The sequence below is a fragment of the Pygocentrus nattereri genome, chromosome 1, assembly GCF_015220715.1.
Source record: "Pygocentrus nattereri isolate fPygNat1 chromosome 1, fPygNat1.pri, whole genome shotgun sequence".
Classification (NCBI taxonomy): Eukaryota; Metazoa; Chordata; class Actinopteri; order Characiformes; family Serrasalmidae; genus Pygocentrus; species Pygocentrus nattereri.
Genome location: NC_051211.1, coordinates 43,646,993 through 43,662,832, shown reverse-complemented (window position 1 = coordinate 43,662,832; position 15,840 = coordinate 43,646,993). Strand labels below are relative to the sequence as shown.

Here is a 15,840-nt window from a genome sequence, read left to right as displayed (position 1 = left end):
AGGTCTACCTCTTCTCCTTCTACCCGGCAGCTCCATCTCCAACATTCTTTGACCAATATATCCACTATTCCTCCTCAACACATGTCCAAACCATCTCAACCTGGCCTCTCTGGCTTTATCTCCAAACTGCTCCACCTTCTCTGTCCCTCTGATCTGCTCATTTCTAATCCTGTCCATCTGTCACTCCCAACGAAAATCTCAGCATCTATCATGTGCAATTCAATGATTTCAAGAGAAACTCAACACATTTGCTATAGTGCCTTATTGCAAGCAAGACAGACACCTTGTATATAAAACTAAAAGTAGAATTGCACTTTGTGAAATACTTATGAGAAAGAAATCTGTATTACATAATGCATAGTCAGGGACTGTTTATCCTCAACATCAGATCTTCAAATATTTGCTCAGCATAAATGTCATATGTGATTATGTAACTGCTCACCAGCCAGATGGTATAAAAGTCCAACCTTGTGAAACACTTGCAGTGACACAAATGCCACGGTATACATGATTTTTGTTATTAAGTAGCAGTGGGTACTTTTATTTCAACACCCATTGAAAATAAACCTATATGTTTAAAGCATGCATGATAAAATAGGGAATAAAAATCATCTCTTGCCAGACAGCACGCCATTTGCACAGACACACTGAAATCTGACACTTATCACAAATGAATTTTGTGTGCAAATGGAAAAAAGTAAAACATATATGCATAGAAATGCCCAGAAGTACAAGACGACATTCTGTACTTCTGTACTGAATGTGCAGGGTGCTCCTGATCCTCCTTGCTTTTACTGTGGCTGGTCTTGGAGAGTCTGGGGGCTCACTGGAAAAGTTGTCTGGCATGGGATTTGGGAGAGTGGCCATCAAGACATAGGTGCTCCAGCCGTGAACAGCCCAGTGGTGATTCCATTGCAGCAGTCTGCAAAAACAACCAAAATTGTACTAGGCCAACGTAGAACTAGAACAGGACTTACTTGGTACCAACATCAAAATCATATTTTATCAAGCACAAAAAATAATCAAAAAACACAGACAGTGTGAAATCAATTACAGTTTGCATTACAGCTACAGCTGAGTGACATTCTTACAATTTGAAAAAGGTTGATGTGAAATGAAAATCACTGTGTTCTGTTTTATTAGCATTTCACATACTGTCTCAACATTTCTGGAATTCATGTAATAATAATAATTCAAATAATAATAATAATAATTATAAATATAAACAATACAATAATTCAAGTAATAATAATAATAAAAAAATGTTGTTTCAGTTCTGTAACACTTTTCCAAAGCTGAGTCACTTCACAAAGCTATAGTAGAAAGCACAGCCCAAAAATGAAGCATAGTGACAAAACAGGAGTAAAACAAAAAGCAAACAAGAGGGAAAAGAAAACAAATGAAGAACAGATAACCATAAGTCTAGTCAGATACAAAACTAGTGGTACTTGCCATCGTTCAACATTTAATTTTAGTATTATTTCTTGCCTACAGTATAATAATTGCTAATAATAAACAAAGATTTAGGGTGAACAGAAATGTTAAATTAATCTGTTTGATAAATGAAAGGGTATGGTGTCAACCTTTTGGAGGAATTCTCTCAGACCATGATTAAGCCCAAGAGTAGACTAAAAAGAAATTCCACCACTGGCACTTCGATTTAGTTCAAGACTAAAACAGGTCCAGCAAACGAGCCCTTTTTTATTTGTAATTTTACTATAGGAAAGCCAGAAATCCAAAGCAAATGTTGTTTAAACCAATTATGATACGATGACTGATATGTTACTACTGAGATAAAACATGGACAGAGTGAAGGCACCATAAATCGCAACCCATTTTTGCTACCCAATATCCTTTGCAATCTGTCATGCTTTATTCTGCAAGTTGGCTTCTTCACAGACAACTGTAGGTAAGGACGCACCCAACCTACTGATGATATTTCAAACAGAACATGGCACAAATATTCACTTTTAGCTGTTTAGGCATTAATTAGTCTTACCTTTAGCTGTTTGGCTGGTGTAGCACAGTTGTCAGTGCTGCTCTGTCGCTTACTCAGACCTGGACTTCTTGACTGGGAGATGTTGCATTCCACAAACTCATCACCAGCACTGCTCTGGTTTCGCCCAGGAGTACCCATAAAGACAGGCATTGCACATAGCCTCACTGGGCTTGAAAAAGCCTGGGACAGACCAGGGCTCGGCGAAGACTGCTGCGGGGACTGAAATGGCTGAAAGTTGGAACCTCGCTTTGGAGTTCCAATTTGAGACTGGATGGGCTGAGTGCACAAATCCTCCCTCACTGTCTGTAATTTGCCAACCAGATTTGTGACCAGGCCGGTTAATCGTGTACAGCGCTTGATGACAAGTCCTTGAATGGCTTGCTTTAGGCCATTCTCTTTTGCAATGACATACACACGCTGCTGACCCCGTGTGACAGCAGTGTAGACGTGTTGCCAGTTTTGATATCTACCATCCCCAAGGACATATACAATAGTCTTCTCCTCTGAGCCCTGTAAAAGAAAAGGCAGTTTTTAAGCCCCAGTGAACCTTAATTACTGATTTAAAGCCACACCGTGTAAGATTTGGGGATCTGGAGACCTTTGTGGTGGAAATGTGCAATTGCATGCAAGGTGCAGAGGAACATCATGTAACATTGGGTGTTCTTCAGACCGCTTCCCTGAGTAAATGAATCTGATCATGGCAAGCATGTGGAAAGAATATTTAAAGAGAGCTCAGTCAAAATTCAGAGAAGGATATGTTTTCAGAGGAATTAAGTGAATTATCTACTAGTGTATCTTTATCAGTATAATGCTAATTTTGCCTTTGAGACATAACCATCAAGTCAGAGCTTTTGTTTGAGCCAGTATGCAAGACTTTATTACGTAAAAATGTATGTTGTGCTCTGAAAAACTCTACTGCTAAACCGCAAAATCCAAACCCACCACCTCTGACTAAATTGCTGCTTCAAGCTTTACAGGGTGACTCACATCAATGCATGTTTTTTTTTTTCTTTAACCCCAACTCAGTAATGCTATGTGATCAAATGTAGTGCAACTGTCATTTTGCTCTTTGTGGGAATACAATGTGAATGTAGGCTGTAAGAATAACAATCTTTCCAGTATATGATCTTTGCTAGAATCTTCTTCCCTTTTGATGTAAATTGGACAGTCCTAATCTTCAGTTAAGTTTATGTAAACTTTACTCTCATAAGACTGATGTCAAGACTGATTCGACTCAAGCTAAAGCTAAAGCTAACATAGCCAGCATAGCCTACTATGATAGCTCCATCACCACTCATGAAAGAAGGTTATGACGTGGTATAAGTTATTTTTAAAATCAGCTTCAGTAGGTTTGTACATACTGCGTCAAGCATTCCTGATTTTCCTTGCTTGTGCTATTGCATTTCTTCTTGACTGGTAGGGCAGTCAAAAAATGTTAAATTTCAGAATTTGTTGAATTCAACAAAAAAAAAATTGCACATTCAAATGTAGAAAATGTCCATTTAAATATTTAAAGCTATATCTTCAGGAGATATGAACAGAAGATTCAAGTAACATTATCACACATTACATCTACCAAACACATGGAAGAACATGCCATTGCTGACCACAGTAATTTACAGCTGACAGGTCTTTAGCAATTAACAACAGGCAGAAATACAGATGAAGTAACTGAATGGCCCACTTTAGATGGTAGACTTGTATGTTTGATACACATATGGTAGCAAAGGGAGTTATTAGCAGCTTGGCCTATGTATCTTTTCTTGCACCTGCTACAATTGATCTCTTGGCACAGTTCTACTGCCTTCAAGTTTAAAACAGGACAGCTATAATATTTTTGTGATGAGCTAAATAGAAAGAGAATGAAACTAAACGAAGGAGTAATTTCTCAGCAATTGAGAAACATTTGTGAAGTTGAATGAGCCCATTTTCTAGCCTAATGCTGTTCTCTCTGATATTAACTGGAACTGTTTGTGGCTTGTTTGGATCTGCTTAAATCTTAATGCTGAAGTGAACGTCTGGGTTATACCATTTTGATCCAGGCGATCGGAGGTAATTCTGGGAAAATACACATATACTTTACCCCAAATTAATCAGCCAGTGAAATCCCTTACAAATTACATTACCAGCCCTCCTCTGGTAAAAAATAATCCAGCTCCAACAGAGCTTTAGAAAAATGCTTAACTGCACTTTTGTCACTTATTTTCTTTGCATCTTTTTAGCAAAAAATAACTAATTTAAATATTACAAAAATGCTGCATGTTTAGTATTATACTAATCATGAAAACATTTTTTGAGTTTATACTACAAGGACAAATATGAGCCGTAGAGTGAAGAGAATATGTGCAAATACTGCATGTTCCTATGTTGTATTACAAAGGGGGGAAGCATGTAAACAGAAGGTAAAAATGTGACTTGCTATGGAGGTGAGGGGTGTGTTGAGATTACTATAGGCAAGACGCCTACCTGAAAGGTGTGGATGGTTCGGGCCCAGGCGTGCCGCAGTTTGCACTGTCTCTGCAGCTCTCTGTAATCAACAGTCAACACCACCTTGTCAGACTCGTTACTCAGCTGCAGCTTCCGTGTCTTACTGCCCCTTTTACCAGCTTCCTCCGTAGTCAGATCCTGCCAAGAACAAGACACAGACCATTCTCAACCCAATCAGCGTGTTCTGAACAAGTACGCTGCTGTTGAGCAATGTTACATTGTACTTGCATTATAACACAGAACTGTGGAAAACTCAACTCTGTAAAACCACCACCAAAAAATTAAGTCGACTCAGTTATACTTTAAACTTTTCAATTGATCTTAATGACACTGATACTGAATGTTTTGCTGGCTAGAAAAATCACTGCAAAACTGTTTTCCACACCTCTTTAATGAAGAAAATCTCCCCATTGCACAATCGAGTCTTCTGCATCTTCTTTTGGGTTCCCTCAATATCTTCCTCAGAATCATCCTTGTTCACTTCCCCAGAACAGGTTTTGTTTATTTCCTCTTGGTCTAAATCTGTCACATAGCCATTCCTTGTGCAACAAACTTTATCGCCCACCTGGAAGTTTATTTTATTTTTAAGAGCTCTGAAAGGATAAACAACAATTTAACAATTGAGCAAAATTGTACACAGAATCTGGACTTACAATTAAACAATGTAAATAAAATGTACTGCATCAATAACTATTTTGGATACTGGTCAAATATAACAAATACAGACTGATGCAGTCATTTTACATTAACTTACTTCATGGTATGACCTGAGTAATGCTTGCAGCAAAGTTCATTGATCAAAGCACAGTCCTTCCTGTTAATAAAAAGCATGGAATAATATAATCTATATATGGAATAATATAATATATAATCTGGAATTTGTAAATTACTTATTTTCTCCACTTTGGGCTTCTTACATATCATTTACATATTTAGATTCAGAAAATAACTTAAAATAACTTAATCTTTGTCTGGAAAAAAATCTAACCCACCCAGGTCTGTACTCATATCTGACCAATATTTTTACCTCATGAAGGCAATAAATTGTGAAGATTTATCATTTTTGAGCCCAGGTGCTGGGCCTTCCAGCAGTCTTTTTATGGAAATCTGCAGATCTAAAATAGAAATCAAAGAAATCGTAATGATACAATGCAAACACAAACCTTTCCATGATTTGACTTAATAATAGTGCATAAATAGTTGCAAAACGATTACATAGTGTGAATATTACAATGGGCCAAGTGTTAATTGGTATACTTATAACAAACTTGCACAGATCAGCTTTTTATAACTAATATACAGTATCTCACAGAAGTGAGTACACACACAGCCATTAATGTCGAAAAACTGGCAACACAAGTGAGTACACCTCACAGTGAACATGTCCAAATTGTGCCCAATTGTGGTGTTGTCCCTCCCTGGTGTTATGTGACTCATTAGAGTTACAAGGTTCCAGGTGTGAATGGGGAGCAGGGCTGTTAAATTTGGTGTTTTGGGTACTATTCACTCATACTGAACACTGTATATTAAACATGGCACCTTATGGCAAAGGACTCTCTGAAGATGCGAGAAATAGAATTGGTGCTCTCCACAAAGATGGCCTAGGCCATAAGAAGATTGCTAATACCCTGAAACTGAGCTATAGCATGGTGGCCAAGGTCATAGAGCAATTTTCCAGGACAGGTTCCACTCGGAACAGGCCTCACCAGTGTCAACCAAAGAAGTTGAGTCCACGTGTTCAAAATAGCGGAATTAGTGCTGCCAGCCTTGCTGCAGAGGTTGAAGAAGTGGGAGGTCAGCCTGTCAGTGCTCAGACCATACGCCACACAATGCATTGACTCGGACTGCATGGCCGTCGTCCCAGAAGGAAGCCTCTTCTGAAACTGACGTACAAGAAAGCCTGCAAACAGACAAGCAGTCCAAGAACATGGATCTGTGGTCTGACGAGACCAAGATAAACTTGTTTGGCTCAGATGGTGGCCCTGGTGAGGAGTACCAAGACAACATTCTCTTGTCTACAGTCAAGCATGGTGGTGGTAGCATCATGGTCTGGAGCTGCATGCATGCTGCTGGTACTGGGGAGCTGCGGTTCACTGAGGGAAACATGAATTCCAACATGTACTGTGACATTCTGAAGCAGAGCATGATCCCCTCCCTTCGGAAACTGTGCCACATGGCAGTTTTCCAACACAAAAATGACCCCCAAACACACCACCAAAATTGCCTTGATGAAGTTAAAGGTGATGGACTGGCCAAGTATGTCTCCAGACCTAAAGCCAATTGAGCACCTATGGGGCATCCTCAAGCAGAAGGAGGAGGAGAGCAAGGTGTCTAACATCCACCAGCTCTGTGATGTCATCATGGAAGAGTGGAAGGGGATTCCAGCAGCAACCTGTGCACATCTGGTGAATTCCATGCCCAAGAGGGTTAAGGAAGTGCTAGATAATAATGGTGATCACACAAAATATTGACACTTTGATCACAATTTGGACATGTTCACTGTGAGGTGTTGCCCCTTGTGTTGCCAGCTATTTAGACATTAATGAGTGTTTGAGCCAGAGGACAGTAAAACTATACTGCTATACAAGCTGTACACTGACTATTTTAAGTTATATCCAAGCTTAATTTCTATAGTGTTGTTCCATTAAAAGATATTATAAAATATTTGCAGAAATCTATATCTATCTATCTATCTATCTATCTATCTATCTATCTATCACACACACACAACTGGTCTTTTCTGCTCTAGATATTGGTACTCTATTATTTTTTATTTCATAACAAATTGTTAAGAGCAGGTTTCGCCTACATAAATGTTAAAAGCTATAGTTAAAATCGTGACAAAATGCTATTGTTAAAAGCACATATTAAGCATCTTTTGTCCCAATGGTGGTTTAATGTCTTAATGATTTTGAGTGCTGACATCACAAACAGCTTTCATTGCTTTAGTTTTACAATTCGGGGGCTTGTTTGGAATATTCTACATACCATCATCGCTTTCCTCTTTTGGAAGAAGGATGAGAATGAACTTCTTGTCAGGTGGTGGCAATTTAAAAGGTTTGCTCAGGTCCACAACCGCATCAAAGTCCAGATGAGAAAATTTTTTCATATGACCCATGTCTGCGATTCTGAGAAATCAGAAAGGGAACAGTTGCTCTATGATTAGGACCAGTAACAACAGGCATGTGCATTCTGACCTTTTCTGATATTCGAGTAGCTATAAGGATTAATGAACAGATAATTGGTTAACTGTACAGATGGAAAAAAAACAACACAAAGACTTCAGACAACATTAATGACTTGAAAACTGTAGCTTTTATAGGTAAAAACATTTAGGGGTACACATAAGTATACATCTGAAAACATATTTTAGTAATGAATAATAACTAATGAGTTAAAAATCGGTATAACGCTGGACACTGAGGGGGACGTATCTTTATATAGATGGCCTTTTTTTTACCCTCCCTTGTATATGATGTGCCAGCATGTTCGTCATAGAAATGTATTTTCATTGTTTCTTATCCTAGCTAACATGAGCAAGAGTAGTTAGTGATCGAGTCGTGCTGCATTTGCCATCATAATCACTTCCTTAACAATACTTCCCTATAAATATGCTTAGGCACTCACATTCCAAAAAGGTATAATACACATATTAACTCTCAAATATGAGTAAGCTCATCACATTGTACAATGTATGACCCTGCCATAACAACTGGACAGTTATTTCAGTATTCAAAGTGACTCTTTGAACACTTAACCAAGTACTCAAATATCTGTGCACATCCCTAACTAAAATGATTAGTAATAAACACAATGAAAAACTTAGGCTGCAAAACAATATAAAGGAACCAACTTTTTAGTAATAACAAGGTTAAATATAGAAGTTTGTGTTAAAAAAAAAATTGTAAAAACCTACAATCCAGCATTGTGAACAATGAGCTCCGATTCAGCACGGTGATTGGTGCGCATTTCAATGGCCCATTTCAGCTTCACAAAACTCTGAAACAGGTCATTCAGAGTGTTCCCTGGGTCAATGCTGGGCAACTGCCTTATATCTCCTTCAGAAAGAAAGAACTTTACATTATTCATCTAATATGCACATGAAAAAAAAAATATATAAAATTTTTATATTTACATGTGATGATTAACATCAAGTGATAAATATAAATGTCATCCAGATGATTAATGCACTAATATTACTTCAATTGCACATTGATCACACACTCTGATAAACTGGTACACTGAAACAATTGAATAAATACACAAAAATATTACAGATTTCTATTCAACTGTGAACTATTCAACAACATAGCAGCCATTCTCCATCCATCCATCCATCCATTTTCTAAGCCGCTTCTCCGTCAGGGTCGCGGGGGGGGGTGCTGGAGCCTATCCCAGCAGTCTTCGGGCGGAAGGCAGCCATTCTATTATGTTAAAAATTACTTTGATCATATATTGTAAGAACATATACATGCACTACATGGACTAAACCTGCATTGGCTTTTATGAGATCCCATTCTAAATCACTGGCATTAATATGAAGCTCGCTCCCAGCGTACAGTTTTTGTGCTGATGTAAATGACAAAGGAGGTTTAGAACTCTACAGTTACTGAGTCAGCAGAGCGTTGGCGACTTTTGCACTTAGCATTTGGCAACCCCACTCTGTAACTTTACAGGGTCTGACACTTCGTGGCCGAGTTGCTGTGGTTCCTAAATGTTTCCACTTTCCAAAAATACCACTCACAGTGGAATATCTAGGAAGGAAGAAATTTTGCAAACTGACAATCGGCAATGGTGTCATCCTAGTACAATACCACACTCGAATTCAGAGTTCTTTAAAACCACCTATTCTTTCACAAATGTAAAGTCAGACTGAATAGCTAGGAGCTTGATTTTATACATCTGTGGCAAAGGGACTGAATGAAAAGCCTGAATTTAATGATTAAGAGGTGTGTATCAATACTTTTGTCCATACAGTGTATGCAGTGACCTCACCAAGAAGGATGAATTTCTGGAGCTTTGCATGTTTGGTGAGCATTGTGAGGAGGGAGTGAAGGATCTGCACACACACCAGACTGCCCTCATCCACCACCAGTACCCGTACATGAGCAAACTTCCAGTTCTCTGGCTCCTTGTTTTGTTTTTTCTTTGCATTCATGAAACTCCACAACACCTAAGAGCAATCAAGTGAAAACGACTGTTCAGTTAAGAACTACCTCCTCAATATAGCATACAGATCACAGCTCAACTAGACCAAAAGTCTAGTATCTTCAGGTTTAAAAAAAAGTTGTGCTGGCATTTAACAAAAACAAAAAATGTGGGTTTCACCAACCTGATGCATGGTGTACGCATTGAAACCTGTTCTCTTTGTCAGTAGGGATGCTGCTCGGCCTGTAGGAGCAGTGAGAAGGACTTCTGATGGATGTTTTTTGTTCTCCTCATTCTCCTCATTGGTACTCTCAGCCTCTTTATTTTTCTCTTGTTGCTCCATGGCAGCTTTAAAGACCAAGCTGACCACAGTGGTTTTCCCGCAGCCCCCTTTCCCACTGATCACCGTGACTGGGTTGGCACATATCATCTTTGCTGCTCGCACCTGATCAGGGTCCAGCTCTATAGGGGTGGGATCAGGTTCCTCCTCAATAATGTTCTCCAAATTTTGAGACAAGCTTAACAAAGATATAGGCTCATGCTTTACAGCAGCCCCATGCTCTTCTGCTTTCTGTGCCGAAGCAGATGGCCCTACATCAGCATCAGCCTTGGTTCTCATTCTAACACGCTGAGCCGAGCGGAGAACCTCCTCCACATCCAGGTTGATCTTCCAGTGTTCCCCCATCGCCACTTCAGACAGACAGTCCACAATTTCTGCCTCGTACTTGTAGAAATTTCTTAGGGCAACCTTATGCCTCTCTACCTTCAGCACACCTTGCTTCCGGAGGAAGTCCACTGCTTTCCAAGTACTCTCTTCTGGCATCTTCCGCTTTCTCATCCTCTCCTGCAGACGCTCAAGGTCAATGTAGGTGTGGCCATCCGTGCAGTAGATCTTCAGATTATTGTATACCTCCAGAGCATTCTGCTGTAGAACAGGAATATCTGAGAACAACTCACAGTCCTTAATTGCATTCACATTAGCCTCACACCTAACTAACCGGAACTCCTTCCACATGATCTGTTGAAGAAAAACGACAGCGAAAATATTCATTTAAAAGAATACTTTTCTGAACATAGATTAATATGCTCATACAAAGTGTATGCAAGCCATCATTACACAAAGCTACACAAACTGCTAAGGTTTTACTCACATAGCTAAAGCCTAACTTCCATACATCCATCTTGATAAGCTCCTCCAGTTTGGCTAATATGGATGTGTTCTGCTGTTGCTCTGGAGGAGTCTCAGCATTTTCTGTAACCTCCGGAGTTGCCTGCTTCTCCTCTTCCTTGGCTTCATTTAGTAGATTCAAAAACTTCCCTGGCAGCAATTTCGGCATGTACTTCATTACACGAGGATACATGCTGGCGGCTCTTACATACAACCCTGCAGCTAGTTGATAACAAAAAGAGCATTGTGAAAGTAAGACTGCATTGACATATTATTTACGCAACACGGCAAACAATATTTAGCCATGTGCTTTTACAGAATATCCAGTCTTCTTTGAAAGTATTGGATTGGCAAGGTCATTTCTTTTGTTTTTTGCTGTACACTTAAGACATGTAGGTTTGAAATCAAAAGATGATTATGAGACAACAGTTTAGTATTTCAGCTTTTATGTCCTGAGATTAATACGTAGATGTGCTAAACAACTTAGAACATATCACCTTTGGTGGCAGACCACCAACTTTATAGGTGAGCAAAAGTATAGAAACAAATAATCTTAAATTAAGTGGGTGCATCTGGCCAGCGACCTATTGGCATTACCAAACTGTTGTCTTCTTCTTTTATGATGCTTTTTCAGCATTTTGCCACAGCTTCTTTAAATTGTTGTTTGTTTTGGGGGTTTCTCCCTTCAGTCTTCTCTTCAGCAGGTAAAATAATCAATTGCATTAAGGTCTGGTGTTTGACTTGGCCAGGCTAAAACCTTCCATTTTCCCCCCTGATGAAGTCCTTTGTTGTGTTGGCAGTGTGTTTTGGGTCATTGTCTTGCTGCATGATAGTTTCTCCTGATTAGTTTGGATGCATTTATCTGTAAATTGGCAGACAGTGCGTTTCTGTTGCTACCCTCATGAGTTACAGCATCAATAAAGATTAATGAGCCTGCTCCAGAAGCAGCCATACAAGCCCAAGCACTGATACTTAACTCTGTCCTTGACCAATGAGCTTATATGCTTTGGTTTCATTAGCAAGTATTTGATTTTCTTTTTGGTTCTTGTTTCAGAACTTTTGAGGTTTATCTCTGCATTTTTTTCTCAAAATCTGGCCTTCTGATTCTTGTTGCTGATTAGTTTTTTTTTTTTTGTTTGTTTTTTTTTTTTTTACATCTTGTAGTTTGGCCTCTATATTTTTGCTCTTAAGTCTTCCTCAAACAGCGGATTGTGGTACCTTCACCTCTGCCTTGTGGAGGTTGTTGTTGATCTCACTGACTGCTGCTTTGGGGTTTTTCTTTCTGGCTCTCACAATGTATCTGTCATCAACTGCTGCTGTTTTCCCTGGCCGACTGGACTGATATCTGGGAAACCAGTGGTTTCTTTCTTTTTCGGTGCATCTCAAACTGTTGTATTGGCCATATTCAATGCTTATGCAAATGGCTCTAAAAAATGTTACTTCTTTTCTCAGCTTCAAAATGGCAAAATGGCCCATATACAGCTCTCTGGTCTTCAGGCTGGTTCATCTACTTTAATAACAAATGCAGTCTTTACAGGCAAAACACAGGGCTCAAACCAAGAGTAGATATTTAGAGCTATTAACTGTTTAAACAAACTATCTAACACGGCACACCTGGACATGAAGAAACATCTGTCAGTTGCAAGAGAGAGGAATATGAGGCAAAAGTTGCAATCAAATATTTTGACAGCCAGAAGTCCCGCACCTTTTGACCTTTTTGTGAAAACACAAGAAAGTAGACAGAAAATGTGTTTCAGCATAAATAATCTACCTGATTTAGAGAGTAGAGATATAACATAGTCAGCTGCTTCTCTGTTTACGTGCTTCCCAAAGTCATTCAGAGCTTCTTCCACATTAGAGAGGTCCACATGTCTGTTCTCTGGCAACCAATTTATGAACAGTGTGACAAAATCAGAGGTTACACCACATGCCTTTAGGAACAAAGACACAATATTACGGCCTTCCTTTGTGAGATGTGTCCGGAGGCTGTAGGATGGGTAGCCTTTCATCACAAACTTGTTACCGAACCGTCTAGCAGTGCAGGAGATTTCCCACCATGGATCCCTGAAAGCAAAGCGGCCTTCAACCCTGCACTTCTTTCCAGAGCCCAAGAAGTTCACTGCAGACACAGTAATGCAAAAATAATTAATATTGCAGAAAAAGAAAAAAAAAAAAAAGAGGAGCACAGTTTTAGCAGGAAGTGAAGAGATTATGGTGTTCATAATCTTTCAAGCATGGTGGCGCGGTGGGTAGCCTGTCCCCTCACAGTGAGGAGGGCCTGGTGACCGGGTCGGGTGACCGGGTGACCGGGTCCTCTGTGTGGTGTTTGCATGTTCTCCCTGTGTCTGCGTGGGTTTCCTCCAGTTTCCTCCCACAGTCCAAAGACATGCGGTTAGGCCAATTGAACATACTAAATAGCCCCTGGGTGTGAGTGACTGTCCGTCTTCCCTTCGATGGACTGGTGACCTGTCAGGGTGTATCCTGCCTTCCGCCCGATTACTGCTGTGATAGGCTCCAGCACCCCCCGCGACCCAGAAGGAGAAGCGGCTTGGAAAATGGATGGAATCTTTCAAGAAAGAGCAAGATAACTGTGTGGGACAGACAAATTTGGTAAAGTTTGGGAGTTTGAGGTTTTTTTGAAAACACTTGGTATTGATTCAAGTCTGCTAAACGTCTAATGCTAACTCAAGACTGCTAAACGTCTAATGCTAACTCGAGTCTGCTAAACGTCTAATGCTAACTCGAGTCTGCTAAACGTCTAATGCTAACTCGAGTCTGCTAAACGTCTAATGCTAACTCGAGTCTGCTAAACGTCTAATGCTAACTCGAGTCTGCTAAACGTCTAATGCTAACTCGAGTCTGCTAAACGTCTAATGCTAACTCGAGTCTGCTAAACGTCTAATGCTAACTCGAGTCTGCTAAACGTCTAATGCTAACTCAAGACTGCTAAACGTCTAATGCTAACTCGAGTCTGCTAAACGTCTAATGCTAACTCGAGTCTGCTAAACGTCTAATGCTAACTCGAGTCTGCTAAACGTCTAATGCTAACTCGAGTCTGCTAAACGTCTAATGCTAACTCGAGTCTGCTAAACGTCTAATGCTAACTCGAGTCTGCTAAACGTCTAATGCTAACTCGAGTCTGCTAAACGTCTAATGCTAACTCAAGTCTGCTAAACGTCTAATGCTAACTCAAGTCTGCTAAACGTCTAATGCTAACTCAGGCCATACAATATGCCACATCTGAATGTCAAGTTTGTAGATGATCAGAAGTGCACATGACGTATACATGAGCTTTAAATAGCCATTTCCAGATAAGTGTGCCTCTTTAGGCCATAGTCCATCAACGTTACGATTGTAGGCTTGTGAGGCGAGGCAAAACAAACAAACACACACACACACACACACACACACACCAGTGTTGCTGGTGCCTATCCCATTGGTCATTGGGCGGAAGGCAGGCAATCACACACACACACACACACACACACACACACACACTCAGGGGCAATTTAGCATGTCCAATTGTCCAATACAGAACCCGGAGGAAACGCACGCAGACACGGGGAGAACACACAAACTCCGCACACGGAGGACCACGGCCACTCGGCCGGGGAGTCGAACCCAAGCCCTGCTTACTGGGAGGCGACAGTGCTACCCAAGTGCTACCCTGGCTTAATGCCAGGAAACCCTGGTATATGTGCATATATAACTTCATATAACACTATAACAGGGAAAAAAATCTATGCTGTCGAATTTTTCTGCTGACGACATCGCGCTCGAGCTCGAGCTGACAGTTTCCCATCAGACAGGAAAGTCCTCACTCTTGTAAGGAGGGTTTTCTGATTTGCGGAACATTTTCTGAAGTCTGTGTTACATTTATGTAACTTACCTTCAGTCTTCGGTGGTACGGAGGTCTTAAACATGTAGGCCCCCGAGGAGACGGAGTCCATCTCCTTCATATCCAGAAACTCCGGCTCCTTCTCTTCCTCTTCCTCTTCTTCAGTTTCAAAGTCTTCGTCCGCGTTTCTGTCATCCTCCTTGTCTGGTAAAATATAACCCACCAAACTCACTATTGGGCTTCGATACGACATACTGAGACGTTCAGGGTTCGTTAAGTGTGCTAACGTAAACAGTTCCCGTCCTTCCCGGATCGTATTTACCGCGCTGGTCACGTGATAGAAAAGGCTGACGTCCGAGGGCTGCTAGTTTTGAGGTTCAGTGCTGCCCCCCAGCGGATTCATGGCAATACACTCCAAAGAAAACTTAAACTTTACACCTATAGAAGCTTTTATTGCATCCCATTCTAAATCCATAGGCATTAATATGAAGTTTCTATAGTTTGCAGCTATAACAGCTTCAACTCTTTTGGGGAAGCTTTCTACATGATTTTGGAGTGTCTGTGTGAATTTTCATCCATTTATCCAGAAAAGTATTTGTGAGGTCAGACAATAATGGTGGACAAGAAGGCCTGGCTCACAGTCTCCATTCTAGTTAATCCCAAAGGCGTTCAGTAGGGTTGAGGCCAGGGCTCTGTGTGGGCCAGTCAAGTTCTTCCATATCAAACTCACCCAACCATGCCTTTATTGACCTTGCTCATGTTGGAACACAAAAAGGCTTTCCCTAAACTGTTCCCACAAAGTTTGGAGCATACAACTGTCCAAAATGTCTTGGTATGCTGAAATATTAATATTTCCCTTCATTGGAACTAAGGGGCCGAGACCAACCCCTGAAAAACAGCCCGATAGTGTAATCCTCCCTCCACCAAACTTTACAGTTTAAACTTTGCACAATCAACAGATGCCTAATCTCACACAAATAGATTCACCTACAGGTAACCTAGTTTTTTTCTTTTCGGCTTTGTAACAATAGGTCTATGAAAACCTTGTTCCAAAATAATATTGTGTTTTTTTCTAATTGAAATCGGTTTCTCAAAGACATTTTCACCTAGCCGAAACCTAATTACTTATAATGTTAAAGAAGTCTCATATAAACTTATACATGGAATCTTCTCAGCTAAAATTGACTTAATAAAATTTAA

General features: G+C 40.2%; 1 protein-coding gene across 1 annotated transcript; it reads right to left on the bottom strand.

Annotated features, from left to right (window-relative positions):
* Positions 1-511: 511 nt before the first annotated feature.
* Positions 512-14,986, bottom strand: helb (helicase (DNA) B). Its single transcript, XM_017695834.2, has 13 exons — positions 14,692-14,986; positions 12,574-12,921; positions 10,786-11,024; positions 9,819-10,652; positions 9,482-9,659; positions 8,403-8,544; positions 7,475-7,614; positions 5,514-5,601; positions 5,241-5,300; positions 4,872-5,079; positions 4,466-4,624; positions 2,000-2,509; positions 512-922 (listed from the first exon to the last, which is right to left on the bottom strand). The coding sequence occupies exons 1-13, from the start codon at positions 14,891-14,893 to the stop codon at positions 824-826; spliced, it is 3,207 nt and encodes a 1,068-aa protein (XP_017551323.1). The 5' UTR covers positions 14,894-14,986; the 3' UTR covers positions 512-823.
* Positions 14,987-15,840: the final 854 nt, after the last annotated feature.